The following is a 17,169-nucleotide window of genomic DNA, read 5'->3' as shown; positions in this document are numbered from 1 at the left end:
TAGACTAGCGATGAGGTGGAATAATTTAGGACGTGTGGTTGTTGGAAGTTTTGCAGGTTCGCAGATTGTCGAGAACAAGTTTAGCTGCGTTAGCAGCAGCCGCTACTCTTGTTCACTAAGCGTGCTATAGTAATGGTCATATATACCCCGAAACGCTTTCCGGCTACTTTAAATGCGGGGACAAAAGGGACGTGGAATTTCATGATTGAGAGTAGCTTTTATTGCTACAATGTGAGCCAATCGCTTTGGTTCCAGGTTTTGTCACATTCGACTATTTACTGGCGTTTTAGGCTTATTTGCGAATGAAGGCTGCCGCGCACATGGCGTGAAGCAGTGCTGAACGACATACTATATGTCATGTTTTTGACCGGAAGGCTACGTCAACCTGTCTCTGTAAACTCTAGTGTTTTTTTCTTGTCCAAAACGTCTGGCTCATGATTTTTCACTTGACATCACTGCCTTGCGGTGCGAATTATTCTTTAGGTCTCTATATACGGATGAAACATCGGAATGAATCACAATATAGTGCGGAGACTAAACGACACACATTTCACACACATTTGGTCAAGGCCTTCGTGCTGTTTTATAGTAACTCGTGTACCAAGGGGTCGTAGTGAACCGCATTGCTAATTACCTTTTCCATTCCGTCTTGGTGCAGGTAAGAATTTTACTTCACCCGGATGTCCACCTTCATGGTCGACTCTATTGCTATGCGGAAAAAGCCGCGTGCACGGTTACTCAGGTAAGTCCCCTGCCAGGCTGAGTTATTTCAGCTAAGTCATTTATAAACAGGAGAAAAAAAAAGTTTCTTCCGTGGAAAGAAGTCTGGTGTATGTCGAGACTCTATTGTTGCAAAAAAGGTTCAAAAAGGTTTGTTTTACGTACTTTCTAAAGTGCTCGAGACTTTGACAGAGCTTCACTTAAGCAGAGTTCACGCCACTTGACGCAATCTACGTTTCAAGGGGCCAGGAATTAAGTGCATTACAACGACACGAGGTATGGCGTTATTCAGAGCAATGACTACTCCACAGTGCACGGTGGGTCTAAAGCATCGATCTAAAGCATCGATCCCTCCAGTTCTCAAGCACCGGCTCGACTACTCGGCATGATTCAATGACCGTCTCGACTACTCCCGTTGTTTAACAAAACGTGTGTTGTACAAAAGCGTCAAATAATTTCCATAACGGTTGAAACATGTTATATTTGCAGCGGTCAGGATTGCCTCATGTCGCAGCGCGCAACTAATGAGAATGTGCCATTATACCGTAAACGATGTCGATGACATCGGGCTCCACTGAGCACCGTGATTGTCGCAAGAAAGCTTCAGGTTTCGTCTTACGTATCTATGTTTATTCGCTATGCAACAGTGGTGAGAACGCCGCCTTGTCTAAAATGCCTGACGAGGCGCGTCGCTCATAGTGTGCGTAGACAAAGTCTGTCAGTAGCACTAGCACCCCACTCAAATGAATTCTCTCAAGACATGAAGGTTACGCGCGACATACTTTGAGAAACGCTACAGAACGTAACGCCGCGCGTTTGAATGGGCTAAGTCTTCAAAATAAAATGTCACAGCGGCTGCTAGGATATGTTTTTAGGCCATACATAATGTTTAAAAATTGCCTGTGGCTGATAGTGTAATTCTAGTCATTGAGCTATATTGCTTGGCAGTGCGAATATTACATGGACGAGAAATCTAAATGCATAATCGACTAATTACCGAAAATTCAGTAATTATCTTTTCAGGCGTATGCATTTCGAACGAAATTTCAGGATGACACCAGTTTCAAAATATTCATTCCCAATGTGTTCGACCAAATAAATGGGTGTTCCAGTTGCTTTTGTGCTTCAATGAATAAAACGGTGATTTGGTAAAAAAGTAAGTGGAACAATGGTGCATTTTTACCGTCAAGTTTCACGGTGCATATCTCGAAACCTGTGCGAACCTTCGAAGTCTATTCAAGTGGATAGGCCTTGTAAGCTCACCACTACAATTCGTAAATTGCAATATGTGCCGTAAAGTAAATTATTAGAATTTGAATTATAAAACGTTAATTCAGTACGAACTTGTCACCTATCGTGAGAAGATTATCAAATACGTCATTGCGTTGCCATTTCAGTGCAAGCAGAGAGTAATAGCGGAAGATGAAGCCTGAGACGTTTGTTCCCATCCGATGGAGGCTTTGTAGTTTGTTGTTTCACTTGTGGAATTTGACACGTAAGCCGTACGTCGCGTACCTGCTTGCGTTTCGCGCGCTCTACAGCGAAGTGCGGGTGACGAGACCAGCGCGATCGTGTTTTAGAGTGCAGGGAAGGTAATAGTGTTCTTGAATGGGCATGACATGACGACATCGCTGATGATTTTTCAATGGAATTTATTTCCTCTCAAGTACTCAGTGTGCCTTATTGGCGCGGTGTACAGTCAATTGACAGGTGTCAAAAATACCATTGACTTTGAAAATAGAGGGTTCATTACGTTCGGGCATGAGTGACCTGTCTGTCACTTTAGAACTATGCCCAAACAGTGCGACTGAAACAAGGACACACACAGAGAAGCAAATACCACAGAACCAAATTTGTTACTTTCTGTCACATTATATTCGTACCGTCGAGATGGAGGGGTGAAAAGCTACTATCAAGGAAGGTTGTAGAAGAACGTCAATGTCTTCCCGTCGTCCTGCGCCGCTTCTTAGAATGGCGTTCTTCGTTGTCCTCGATGATCATGTCAGCGGTCTTGCTGCCGATCATCATGCTTGGCGCGTTTGTGTGGCCGCTTACGATGTCGGGCATTACTGAGGCGTCGGCCACTCGCAAGCCCGTCACGTTGCCTCGGACGCTGCACGCAAAATAAGTTGGCGCATCGGCGTGCCCCCCGTATCCGGTGGAGTTAACAGGGTGATCAAGTAGGGAAGCTGGAAACACTTGCTTTGTGCCGCTTCAATTCACTTCTCAATGGATTAAGGCACTGCGAGTAACGGAATAGTTGAAGAAAAGAAACATAAATAGTGAATGAAATAGTGACTGAAAGGTTTAAACTATAAACAGCTGAAAAATAAACACGTAATGGAAGATGCAGTGCACACGTAGCGAAGGGGAAGTTACTTCCCTGTTGTTTTTGACAGAAGATGTCGACCGCCTTGGACTATTGAGCACTGCTTTTGACCTTTTCAAAGAACGCGCAATTATCTCTCGTTTGGTGCAATGAACCCCCCGTGGTAGGTTCGTCTACTCGCATACACATTCTCGCACTCATTCTGCTACAGAACATCTTACTCGCAGTGGTTGCGCAGTGGCTTTGACGTTGCGCTGCTAAGCCTATAAGGGCGCGGCATCAGATCACGGCCGCAGTGTTGGCCCTCACTACGGCGTGCCCCATAATCAGATCGTTGTTTTCGCTAAGCCACCGCGGCGGGTGTTGTGAACAAAGTCTTAATACCAAATTCGAGAGCGAAAATGCCGCGAAGCTTTCTTGAGGAAATAAGAAAGTGGAGATTTTTTTACCAGCCCACTTCGTCTTTTTGCTGTCCCTTTACCGAAAACACACTGAACCGCTGTCCCAGCTTGTCTGTGGTGCAGGTCTCTCGAGGAAAGAGACGACGGCTGGGACCTCAGAGCACGAGCGTGGTGCAAATAAATGTCCCCATACTTGCGCCGCATTATAGAAAAGATGGCTGTATTATATATGGCCTATAGAAGAAAAGGGTTCGTGTATGCCTACCGTAGGCGTTCGTCCAGGACTGCCTCGGAGTGCGAGCCCATGGCCACGGTGCAGCACAGGTGCCAGATGGGCAGTGCGGTGTGCCGGAACAGGCACTCGATGCCTGTTCCGGCATACATGACAACAGATACCACAAAACACTGCTTGAATCCATCCACAATCCACAATCCACTGCTCGCTCCAACGGGGCCCCGCGTCGGCACACGGCGTGAATGTCAAGTCCCAGAGCTTCGCGCCGATGCTTTTCATGGCGTCCGTGCTCAGTATGTTGTCGATGAATATCTTTGTACCTGCGGGCGAGTGGTGCATCCTATGGAGCCCGAATGGTGTGAAGGAAACACTTGACTCTTTTTGCTTCGTGTCGCTAAAGCTTGCCGTACGATGGGACTGCAACGCGAGTTTTGTAGAGCGCCTATTGGTTTATTTTTCTTGCGTTGAAGCGTGCATCCCACGGGGTTTCTAAGTCAACGCAGTAGTGCGAAGATACTTATTCCGATTAGTGCGAAGCGCTCGAGACAACTTGGCGAACTCCGCGCCTGCAATATTTCTCTCCGGCAGGACACACGCGCTCTTGTCCCACGGTGTGTCTGCTTCCTCTCTCGTCACCTTACTAGGGCGAAGGAAGTTGTGCTTAGGAGGCTTCCGGCCGGGTTACTCTTACGCCGGCTGTCACCTTTACTGGGAACTGGCTGCGATTTCCACTGAATGCAACGTGTCCATATGAATGAACGAGTGAAGCTTTATTTCCCACGGAACAATGGAGGAGGGTGAGAAAAAGAGCCGTAAAGACTGTGGTGCCCTTCCAGTGAAGGAAGCAGATGCCTACCACTTAGTATGGACTCGTCCAGGATCGCAAGTGGAACGCTCACGTCCCCTACCGCCAGCTTACCTTCGCTACTGTGCCACGACCTGCTATGATCGCTGGGTACATGACAACAGATACCACAAAACACTGCTTGAATCCATGCTCAACAAAGGGTTTACAGCATACGTATAACACAATAAATCTTAAAAATAGTCTTCACAGGAATAAAGAAAAAAAGTATCTAAATGGCCTAATATTGCTGCCCTTAGCACCTCACAGTAACGGGTACGCTGCAATAAGGCCACTTTCGAATACATGAGTGGACACCGCCTGATTTGTTGCATTGAAGGCCAGTAATATACGAGGGCTTGCTGATAGGTGCCAAGCCTTACCCAGAAAACAATTCAGCTGGATGGCTGTGAATTTAATTCAGGGCTCATTGGCCAATTTGTCTGTATTCAATGCTGCAAAAATCAGCTACTTATGTTTTCAGCTAGTCTTACTTTTTTAGGTCCAAAGTGAACATGGCAGCACCTCCATAAAAGTTCACTGTGGAAGAGCATAGGACCATAATGAAATTCCTATTTTTCCAAGAGAAATGTGTGAAGCACGTTTATGATGAAATGTCACCAACTTTGCATTACATTGGCCCTTCACATGCTACTGTTAAACGTTGGGTGTCTAAACCTGAATCCGGTCATTTCAGTGTTCAAAGTGAGAAACCCAGTGGAAGGCCTGTTTTTGTTTCTGTGCCTGCAAATGTGAAATACATCCGTGACATGGTCGTGGAGGCCCGCTAAATGTTGACCCAAAGTATTACTACATATTTAGGAATATCATGTGAGCGAGTTGGTGCCATTATCCACGGCGACTTGGAAATGAGAAAGCTTGCAGCAAAACACATCCCAGAACTTTTGACAACTGAACGAAAGAGGGAACCTGCGGGAAAAGATAATAGTGTGGTAGTTACAGCTTCCTAGCTCATATTTTTTGTAAGGCTTAACACTTTAGCACCCTTCGTATGTGCGGCATCGTTGCACGAGTTGCGATGGCCGACATGGAAATCCTGCTCGGGATTCGATATCATGAGGCGTGGGGACTGAAGGAAACACTGCTACCGGAGGTCAGGGACGCCATACAGACGGAAAAAATGCCGAAGAACATGCACCCGGTGCATGACGTACAAAGACGTAAACGACGGGCGGTAGCAATCCTCGAGGAGCACGGAAGACGAGAAGGCGTCCTGTTTGTCGATGCAGCCAGGTACCCGCGGCCCGCGGGTAACGTTGATGGCGACGAGGGACGACGACCACCATCGCCACTACAACGAAATGTGCGAGACGAACCGGGGATGCCAACACCACCATCTCTACTACTACTACGACAAAAACGGCAGCAGCAACAGCAGCAACATCAACGACACGGCCGGCCGACGGCGGCGGAGCCCGCCTTCTCTATGGCGGTCGTAGATACGAAGGGAAGGATCCGAGTCACGGCATCAGCTAGGCTGCCGTCGGCCGAAGCAGCGGAGGAGATGGCCATAGCCCTCGCGGTACTCCACGGAGGTACGGAGGATAGCCTGATCATAAGCGACTCCAAATCAGCGATCCGGAACTTCACCAAAGGTTGGGTGTCCGCGGATGTGGCGCGCATGCTCAACGCCAGAGCCGGAGACTTCGTGTCCGGCAGGATTACGATCAAGTCCCTCAAATGGTTCCCCGCGCACGTCGGGGAGCTTGGTACTAAAGAAGACAAAAGCCTCAACAACAACAATACTAACGGCCGAAAACACACCGGCATCCCGCCCAACCACAACGAGCGTGCCCATCTCGTCGCGAGGCAACTTACCCGCCGCGACGCGATCACCCAGAGGGCAGCCGCCGTTGTTGTGCGGGACCCCACCGGAGGAATTATCAACACAACCCAAATCGCGGCGGTCGGAGCTGGGGGCCACGGGGACGCCGACTGTGATATCGAGGAGTTTCCGGCCTCGTACCGAGAGGTTCTTGCACACTATAGGCAAGAACGTATGACATATCCACAACCCCACGGGCGGCGGGACAGGTCCCAGGCAGTCGACCTGAGGCGGTTGCAGACGGGCACTTTCACCAACCCCTATCACCTGCACCGCCTGTGGCCCGCGCTGCACCCATCGCCCGGCTGCCCGTGGTGCGAGCACGAACGGGCTGATATGGCCCATATACTTTGGGAATGTCAACGCCCTGAAGAAGAAGGAACAAGAGGAAGGGGGAAGATAACAGCAGGACCTTCTGAAGCGGGGCGCCTCGCTGAGAGATGGCAAGCCGCCCTCCTCAGCGAGGCACTCGAGGACCAGGAGTGGGCCGTCCAGCGGGCCAGGGCCATTGCCGAGGATCTCGAAAGATTTTTCTCCGGCGATGGACCCCTGGCAGCCTAGCCCCGGGCACCAACAGTCTTAACCGCTGGACAAATAAAGTTTATTCCTATCCTATCCTACATGGAAATCGTGAGCTCGCTGTGCTTGTTATTGGGAGGCCGGGATATGTTTCTGTATCGATAGCTGATTTAGAAAGTGGAGTGAATTCTCGCCAACTCGCCTACCTGTCTACTCATTTGAAATATTGCTGGTTATATGCGGTGTGTGGCTTTACCGCATTCCATGTAACACCGTGTGTACAATCAGCTGAGAGCGAAGTATGCGTGCCTTGAGCGGCCGCCCTGGCATCGTCCGGGTGCTCCAAAATGCGTGGGTCGATGTTTGGGTGCTCGTAGGGATCTGTGGAACGAAGCGTAATGGATCCCCGGGATCGTGGTCGGTTGAGGATTGTTACTGCTTGAAAGCCGGGTTGCCCGTTGACGGGCCCAATGTAGCTATCAAAAACCTGCAAATAAAGAGCAGTGCGAGAGAATGAGACGCGCGGATATATATACAACGCTAGAAGCAAACGTCGAGTAGACAGGCACAACCTTGCCAGTGGTGCACCGACGGGGGGAGGGGGTTCAGGGTTCGAAGGTGTTCTCGGGGGCAGAACGCCGTAAGTACAGCTAGTTATTGACAGCAGCTTTTATAATTACCAGGGTACGTGGAGCGCACTTATTGTAGGAAGGGCACGCACGTGCACAGCTGTTTCTCCGTGCGATGCCTGGTAAGTGCTGTAGGCGCCAACGGCCAAAGAAAAAACAAATATGGCGGTGGAAAGAGTTGGCCCATGCTGTTTGCGCAACTTTTCGCTTCGGCTGTCACGTCGTCAATGTGAATGACACCTAATGAAAACAGGCCGAGGGATCGCGGCTTAGTTCTGGATTTAATGAGAGCCCGCGAGGGCGAACGCGTGACACGGGTCGTGCTGTTTGCAGTTGTGATGTACGGTGATCGCTGATAGGAACCATCTGCTCGGCTAAAAGTGTTTACGTAACGTTCAGTGAAGGCCACATCACGGTTAACCTGATTAGTGCGCCATGCATAACGTTGAGTGAAGAGCTCGGCGAACAGCTAGCTGCTTATGTAGTTTGAGTTGGCGTAGCATAGTGTTACGAAAGAGTGAAATGTTGACTTCAGTTGAGCAGTCAGTGGCTGACGTGTTAAGCCTCGCACAGAACAAGCGCGAATATTTTTATTTACATGTTGCCATCATTGAGGAATCACCGCAGTTGTCGGTACTCTTTATGATGCCTCCACTTGTGCATGAAAAATTAAGATGAATAAATAGGCTCATTTAGCGCAAGGTGAGGGTCTTGATGGCGATTAGTTTACTTGGTTGTTCTCTGCGACCTCGGCTGTGAAGGTTAAGGCTCGAGGGTGCTTTGGTTGTCTTTGGTCTGTCTTTCACGTGCGACCGTCGAGTCGGAATGCTCAATATTGAAAATTTTTAAGCAGGCAATGCTGAAGTCATGAATCATACAGCCTCAATGCATACGCTTCGGCAGTTTGAGCGTTTGCCGCGGGAGAACGAAACAAGATACCGGTGTGAAAATTGCAGCAGCTTAACAAAAGCTTGTGAAAGCACTGGCGGAAATAATAAAGGTGCTGCGGTTGAAATCTCAAAGCATATCACTAAATTTCAGAGTGTTTAAGATTTTCTAAACTATAACTTTTTCAAATGCTGTGGTACTGGCTCAAAGTGAGCACGATTGATTGAACTTCGAAATATTGCTGGAAGCATTTCAGTGAAGACATAACGCGGAATGAAGTACCACGCTGTAGCACTTGGCTGCCATAGAACGACTGCGTGGAGCCATGATGCATTGAGAGAGACGAGACTTGCCCGACGTCATGTGAGAGTATATAAGGGGCGCTCGCGCATAGTGACGTGATGTGTCGCGCATTATCAAAAAATTGTGTGTGCTTTAGGCGAATTTTTTTATTGCGTTAGCATTAGAAGTGTCAAAGGGGAAAAAGTGTATGTTTGTGAAATGTGGGAAGTAGGTCACGTGGTTGAGGTAGAAAGGGGACGGAAAAGCTTGAAAGAGCATATATATATATATATATATATATATATATATATATGTGTGTGTGTGTGTGTGTGTGTGTGTGTGTGTGTGTGTGTGTGTGTGTGTGTGTGTGTGTGTGTGTGTGTGTGTGTGTGTGTGTGTGTGTGTGTGTGTGTGTGTGTGTGTGTGTGTGTGTACAGTGTGTACAGTTGACGGTGGTCGGCTCCGGACCACTGTCAGTTGCAGTTTGCTCCTCGAAGAGGCAGGACGTGTGTCGAGTCAGCTCCTGAACAGCACTTTGCTATGTGATGCACGTGGTTGAAATCATGGATCCGGCACTTCAAACAGGAGCGACATAATGCTAACGCACTTCTCTTGCATTTACCGCTAAGTCGTTACTGATTGTATCCCCCCGTATGGCTCCAACAAAGAAAGTCATGCCGATGGAGCGGCAGGCTATAATCATTACCGCGAATTCAGATACGTTTCGAGGAGCGGGGAGGAATAAGGCTTACGATTTTTCCTCATAAATGTTCAGCTAAAAGTTCCTTGAATCTACGAGAGGGGCCCCTTGAAGATACCCTGGCATAACCATCAATCATTCAGTTGACATGCGTTTAAAGCTGAAACGCTCCCCGACCGGCATGCCTCGGCAGTGCTTTCTTTTGTTCATTGTTTTTGTCACGTGTAACTCACCTCTGGCAGCAGGCCTCATTGCGTCATTGTTGTCTTCAGCGTTTCGCGGGCCGGGGAAATCGACGTGGTGGCTACCTCTACATCGGGGATGTCAGGATCTGTCGCGTAGTCGGTGACCAGGAACTGTAGAAACTCCATACTTGCCGGTATGGAAATTGTCCCTGCCGGGAGACAGAGCTTGGCGTATACGACGGCATAAATGTGGTTGAAGAATTCATTTCTGTGTTCGACCCCGTCGCCCGCGTCATTTGTCACGCGCCAATGGCGCACCACCGCAAGCCTCTGCGTCGTCGCGGTGGATCGCGCCGCTCACTTTGCCTTTGTTGCGCAGTCAGGGTCTCCGAGAGGGAAGTTGGCATTTGCCTGTCCATAAGCCCGCAATGCTTACGCGCGTGAAACATTAGTATCAGGCAGGCGGAGGCGAAGCTAACGCATGCGCGCGCACACGATACAGGACATCGATCGTTGTAGTGAAACAGTCGTACTGATAATGAAACGGTTGCGCGCTCAGCGGTGCTTTTGCAGCTGTCTCACCTGTTCGGTTCCGCGCGTATTGCGCAATGTCTTCCAGGCTTTAAACGGTCCGATACCAGCTTGGACGTCCGTCCTAATGGGGACGCCCAGTGGGAGAGTTGGGTGGTCTTGAAGGTTGCGTCCTACTGGGAGGTCGGCGACAACCGGGATCTGGAGAACGTCGCATATAGCGTCAGTCGTTAACAGAGGTAGTCGTTCAACGTAGACGAAAGAGGGCGGGGTAAACGTGTAACAGATATAACGAAACAAACAAAGGCGAGCGGCATTTGAGTCAGTCTGGCACGAGCGCCTCGACAAGATGACTTGTATTTGCTGACTCTGTTGGCATTGCAATTGCGCAAAAGGGCAAATTAACAAGAAAAAAAAGAAAGTAAATAAAGAACGAATGGACCGAAAATGAAACAAAAATATGCACCTATTAAGTACATCTTGGAATCTATGTGAAACGAAGGTTTTGTGAAACCGGTAATCAAATGCTCTAAATTTGCCCCTGTCATTCCTGCGCGTTTGGTGTAAAGGACGCGCGCGCATGCGCACCCGTGCTACGCAATGTGACACACGCGGCGATCACCTCAAACAGCTAGTGGGCGTTGGCAGAATAGAAGTATACGGGGATTGTGGCCTAAAGGCTAGAGCATCGCGCTGCTATGACCGAGGTTCCATCTCACCGTCGGTCACGTAATTCAGTTTTTTGTAAACGTATGAGCTTTTTGGCAAGACAGCAGCAGCACCTAGCAGCCATGGTCAGAAAAGTCCGGGATGGGTTCGCAAAGCAAGCTTCGCTTTCAAAGCGGACGCCGTCGTCGAGGCAGCGTAGTCGTAGGCCATCTTCGCGACGTCGTAGTCCATCTTTACAATGAACTTGTAAATGAAATAACGCTGTGTTGTTTGTTTTTATTTTTACAAACGGGCTTGCCATGGTCAGACAGAAAGGTGAACGAGTTGTTCCACCTTACTTGATGAGGAACTATGTTTCGAAGTTACACGGTTATTGGAACGCATGACGCTTTGTTGCACTAGAAGACAGGTTAGGTAGCACGAATTGGAACTGACGTCGTCACCGGAGGTGAGGCGGTGGGGAGCCGAGCTTGATTATTCTCGTTAAGCCTTCATTCTTTCCTTTTCCTAGTGCTACACTGGACGTGTTATTGTGATCATTGTTTTATGAAGCCGAGCACGCTTGTCTACGCCAGCCGAAAGGGAGTCATTCCTCAGCAACGCGCACTTTCTAAAGTCAGCTGTATAGGAGTGTTCGAAAATACGGCGAATACTGCTTACCTGTTACTGCTTCAGCTCCTCCTTGGGTCCCAGTCCGGAGAGCAGCAGGTGTTGAGTGGATCCCACGGTGCCTGCTGAGAGAATCACTTCTCGCTTTGCCGACACGGTCCCCGGTCGCCCAAATCTAGTAAATGACGCCCCCACGGCGCGGGTTCCCTCGAAGTTCACCTGACGTACGAGAGAGAGAGAAAAATAGAGATAAATACAAGTAACCGGCAATCGCTCCCATTTGGCTACAGTACACTCGAACTGAAGAGGGGACAGCAAGTTAAGAAAGGCGGACAGTCTAAACGCAGTCTATACCAGAGACAAACATTGCCGTGAAACCCACCTGCCCTCAGTGAGGGCTGTTGAGCTCTGGTGCCCTTCTGCATACGAATGTTTCTCTAATATAGGGTCACAGTATCCCTGCACTCAAAAAGAGTCTGTCGTCTGCACGGTTGAAGTTTGCACGGAGAGGAAGCTTGTTGACCGTCGAAGACGCGCCAGCGGCACAGGACAGGGTTTGTAGTGGCGCTTGAAACCCTTGAAAAACCCTCAGATGCGAAACTGCAATATTCCAAGTCCGGAATTTTGAACAGGACGCTTAAATATGCTTGAATTCTGCTTTGCGCTAAGCTTAGGGGATTTTGTTTGTGTGTTTAACTAGGATGTTTATACAGGTTAACAGTCAAGCCAATTGGATATGATTAGCATACTTGTAGCAGGGAGCAACCTTGTTTATAATGGCTGGTGGTGCTTTTATGGAAAAAGCTTAGCGCATGATTTTTGTCTTTATTGTGCAATAACAATTTTTGTTCGTAATATAAGACGGTTTTGTTTTCAAGCTGTCAGGGATCATAATGCTTTAATGCCTGAAAATGCTTAGTGTGAACCTTGAAAACACTTGAATTTCTTTCCGGAAAAGCTTTCACGAACCCTGACAGAAGGTGCTGCAGTATATGATACTTTCATGTGATACTTTCAAGGAATGCGTAAGCCCCAAACCACACGCGACGCAGGGAGATTTGTTTTCGGCGGCAGGGTTCGAATAACGGGTCAAGTCACAAGAGAGGGCCGAATGAACGAAGCCGAAAGGAGAACCCCAGTATGTAACATTTGAAACAATGTAGGACCGCGCCACCCAGGTTTGCTTGCGGCAGACCTAGCAAACGTCCGAGGTTCTTCTTCAAAGGGTAATGACCATACCAGTAGTCTATGACGAAAAAAAATCTAATTATGGAGTTTGAACGCCGAAACCACTGCTAGACCGCGGTGGATGGTCTTGTCCGTAGTTTTTCAGTCACTTAGAAGAAGCATGGACATTTACCGGAATGGAACAGAACGCAGACTGCGTGCTCCTCTCTCAAACTGCTCTAGCGCAAGTATGTGAGTGGTGTACTCTTGTCAGTGCTTACCTTTGTGACGTGGCTGAGGAGTGCCACGTGCAGGTTCTCACGCGTGCCTACGATGGGCTGGATGAAGGCCTTGCTAGCACTAATGCGTTCACCGTTAGCGATGTTGGTCTGCAGTTGAGAGCAACCTGTGTTGGAGGGGGCACAGGTCAGCAGTTGTCGACATTGCTAGGTTACATGCATGTTTTAACGATAGTGCTTAAATTGCACTGAAGCTGACAAATAGGAATGAAGGACGCTTGGGTTGGGATTGAAATAGTTCTGTTATGATGGTTTCGTACACGTAGGAAGTGAGTAACATTAGTTGCTAAACTTTGGGAACCTAGAAACATGATTGAACAGCCGAGGTACCTGGCTGTGAATGGCCATTGTAGTCCACCTGGGGATAACCGGACTGGCGGCATGCCTCCAGAAGTTCGGTGAGCCGTGTGGTGGTGTTAGCGTAGTCCACCGGTACCTCGCCGCTGGTGCCATGGTATTCTGGTAGGATTTGGTGTAAGTGTTCAGAAAGATGTGTGATGCATTCTAGGACATTGTTTGAATTATACTGAACATGGCGACGACCCTATATTTCTTATTTCGCTACTGTGTGGACAGGTGCCCGCCACACATCTATCAAAGTCGCGAAGGCTGCAGAGATGCATCGATCAGCATAGATCAAGAGCGCCGCAGTTTTCCCGAAAAAGAAAGCGTAATCTCCCTGTAGCTGTGGAACGCTCACCATCCGGTGCTCCCACGCGGTAGTACTCGATCTCTCTGACGTGCGGAAGCACGTCCTCGTAGGCCCACCCTTTGGCTCCGTACTCTCGGGCCCAGCGATCGTAGTCTCTCGGGTTTCCCCTCGTGTACAGCATGAAGTTGAGTACGCTGCTGCCGCCTAGCGCCTTGCCGCGTGAGACGGGCAGTCGCTGTGCGTGTCAGGAAGAGTGCGAGAAAAGGTAATATTGAATGCACCAGAAAATAGAAAAAAATGTTACCGTTTCACTCGAAAGGCGAAGCATCAATTGCGATAGCAAATTAAGAGAGAGCTATACGGAGTAAGGATAGTAGTTTTATCAGCTGTATGAACTTGGAGATGCAGCAGCACCAGCAACGCGCATAACTGTTCTTGACGCCCTCGGCGTTTTTCCCGCGTTCGCACCGAACGCGCGTGGTGTTGGTGCCTTTGCCTCTAACGGCGGCTCGGAGGTTTTCGACTAAATCAGAACGGGAAACTCGTCGAGCAGCGTCGGAAGTCTTGACCACCTTCTCGCCTCGCAACGTTTTTATATAAATACGCATTTGGTGCCGCAACTCAACGTCGCCTCCCCTCCCCCCCCCCCCCCCCCCCTGCGGTCTTTCGCGCGACGGAAGAAGTCGCGTTTGCTCTCCGCCGTGCGTTCGCTCCCCGAGAAAGTGCGCGTCCCTCGCGCACATACAGCATACGGCGCGCGGCGACGATTTCATCGCCGTTGGACTCTATACGGAACCTCACGGCGACGGCGGCGGCAGACATCAGCTTGGAGTGTCCATATAATTGCTATCGCAATAAAAAGTGATCTGGTCACTCAAAAGAGAGAAAGATGTGAAAGAAGGGAGTGAGGGGGGAGGAGGGGGTTAACCAGAATAGAAAATCCCAGTTTTCCATACCCTAAACAAGGGGAAGTGAGAGAGGGACTACAAAGATCAGACTATTTTAATACTGAGCACAGGAAAAGAATCACAACACATGATCGCAATATACATCAATTAAGGGCAAAGCCGTTTGTGCAGTTCTTGTTGTCCTTAAGAAGTGTAGCAATACCTTCGTCGTCTTATGCTGCGATAGCTTATGAGATTGGCATTACAATATCCTCTGGGCTTATAGGGGTCTCTCATGTACGCGAGCTTCAGATAACGTGCGGTCTCTTGGTATGGACTCTAAGGGAAAAGAAATGCGCTCGACGGTGACATAGGATTGAATGGTGTTATGGGATTAGGAAATCTCGATGGAGCGAGTGCTTTCGGATGATGCATGAGAGGGATCAGTCAAGATTTCCCCGGAGAGAAGTTCATTTTTCGATAGACTCAGAATTGGTTGATGATAACGGTGTCCCTTGTGGGGCCGATGATGCCAATGAAGTCAGAAGGTTAAGATAGGTTGGTAGGTTGCTATGGTTTACATTTGGACTAGATTGTGATAGTTCAGTTCTTATCATAGCAGTAGACAGAAGATGTAAATATTGACACGTGTAATTGTTTATCTCTTTGGGTGACCATGCAAAGCCAGCATAATTGAAAGAATGATATAAACCATACGTGTAGTTGCTTATTGTTTACGTGGGAGTTGCAAAGGTGTGCATCATCTGATCTGGAGTCCTATATGATAGGTCAATTTTGCCCACTTGAGTAGATGTAACAGATGTCGTTTGCGAAATTAAGATACCTAATGCAGCTGCTCAGTTACGCAGTAGAAAACGTGGTGCTCCTGGGCTTTTAATGTTTCTTCAAGAACTTTAATGACAGGATCTGAGCCGTTAAGTGGAGGTCTGCTGCGGAAATTTGCTAGAAATCTGATTTTTGGTAAACATAGTTAATTTTCTTCAAATTATTTAACTCGTTTTTGTAAACAGAGTATTTATGCGCTTCATACACATTTGAACAAGAAGAGCCTGACCTCAGTCTCCCGTTTAAAAGCCGGGCACTTTGTGGTAGTCTCGGTGGACAATATAATACAAATAAATAATGATAAACTCAAATCTATAAAGAGGTAATCGCTGCGACCGTTATAGAGCAGTTTAAAAGAACGTGATAAGTTTCCTTCGGCACTAATACGTTAGCGTGCTGACTCGCTAGGGAAAGCAGCTCACACGAGATCACTGACTTGCTTCTTGTCTTGTTTCTTACACGAGCACCTGTTGCAACGTTGGAATTTCCATGGTTCTTTTATATCTGGCATTTCTATGTTCACCTCTTCATGCCTACTTAAGTACCATCATGGCTTGGATACTCATGACACGCGTAGTTGGCAGGAATCTGTCGATTCCTTCAAATCCAAGCTCTCTTTATGTCGCTGCAACAGAGCCGAAGTGCCCGTGATGCTAAATAGCGTCTCGTTGTGTTACAACCGAGGCACGTTTCCCATCCGGCGAGCAGGTCCTGTGAGGTGGGAAAATACTGCGAAGAGCTGTTCATTCCATCCGATCACCCTTTGCTTTCTCTTGCTGCGATAAAAGTCACGTTTACATGCATTTCTGAGGTCACCGGGTGCACGGTGTCGATCCACTCTCAGCTGCCACAGTTCCTTCTGCGACCAACTTGCGAAGAGAACTGTGGACATGGTGATCCACACCAAGTAAACAAGAGCCTCTCTGGTCTTGTCGCGGTCATATAAATGCGTCTACAGTGAGTGCCTGACAGAATCCCCTGATGATTATTGCCTAGGGTAGGGAAACATGTATGTGTTCCCAGAAACCGTTGGGATGATTCCCAAAGACCAGTTAACGCTTGTGAGGTGCGTGTATGATATATTTTCGTTGTCGATCGGTATGAATTCACATTAAGTACCCACCTGTTCATGGAAGGAAAGGGCGGCGTTCTTCTGTGTTACGCTCCAGTCTTCCCAGTCGTCGTCTCCCCTGAGATTCATGGGCGCGGCGAAAGGGACCTGTCGCGACGCTGTTTCAAGCCCTCCCGCTTCCAGCAACAGTACCGTGACATCAGGGTCCTCCGAGAGCCGGTTGGCGATGACGCAGCCTGCAGAACCGCCACCCACTGGGTGGAAGGCAGTGATGTATACTCCAGCGAACGGTTATATACACCGCCCACATGTTTGCGAGTCGCCTGTAGGAGCAGCGGCTGCATTTCTTGAAGTTCATGGCAGGATATACGTGCAAGAGGACAGTTCTTGTGAAATGTTATGCGTCCACGCTGGGAATTACAAGATCTGTCACTGCAAAATGTGGTATAGGGCTCGTGCAGGACAGACACCTGGCACTCCGAAATTCAAGTGTCCCGACCAGCCCTTCCCGCTTATTTTTTCTAACTCACCTCAACTATTCCCTTCATCACATTGCCGCCCTCTTCTTTCTATTGACCTCAGCCTTTCCCAAATTTCCACCATGATAGAAAAGAAACTAGCGGTGGAAGTTTTGCCAAATTTCCACCGCTAGTTTCTTTTCTATCATTTTTTACCTCGCCTCTAACGACTAAGTTGGGCAGGAGATGCCACTTCTTATTTGGGGCGTTTTAGCGCCATCTGTATGTCGCAATCACTGGGGTTAGCAGCAATGAAGGCTCTTGTGGCCCCTTCTTTACAAAGTAGTGTAGCCGACCGGACGCGACCCTGATTAAGGTGCCTACGTCTACTTGTAATATTT

The 17,169-nt window shown here is 48.5% G+C and overlaps 1 protein-coding gene across 1 annotated transcript; it reads right to left on the bottom strand.

Annotated features, from left to right (window-relative positions):
- Positions 1-2,419: 2,419 nt before the first annotated feature.
- Positions 2,420-16,595, bottom strand: LOC119440836 (4-pyridoxate dehydrogenase; the record flags this gene model as incomplete). The annotated part of the gene is made up of 10 exons (XM_049663073.1): positions 2,420-2,833; positions 3,716-3,818; positions 7,204-7,434; positions 9,627-9,703; positions 11,446-11,606; positions 12,836-12,960; positions 13,184-13,312; positions 13,554-13,740; positions 15,698-15,705; positions 16,358-16,595. Coding segments are annotated over 10 exons (1,437 nt in total), but the record flags the coding sequence as incomplete, so codon positions are not given.
- Positions 16,596-17,169: the final 574 nt, after the last annotated feature.

The sequence above is a fragment of the Dermacentor silvarum genome, chromosome 2, assembly GCF_013339745.2.
Source record: "Dermacentor silvarum isolate Dsil-2018 chromosome 2, BIME_Dsil_1.4, whole genome shotgun sequence".
Taxonomy (NCBI): domain Eukaryota; kingdom Metazoa; phylum Arthropoda; class Arachnida; order Ixodida; family Ixodidae; genus Dermacentor; species Dermacentor silvarum.
This window is presented reverse-complemented; position numbering and strand designations above follow the sequence as displayed.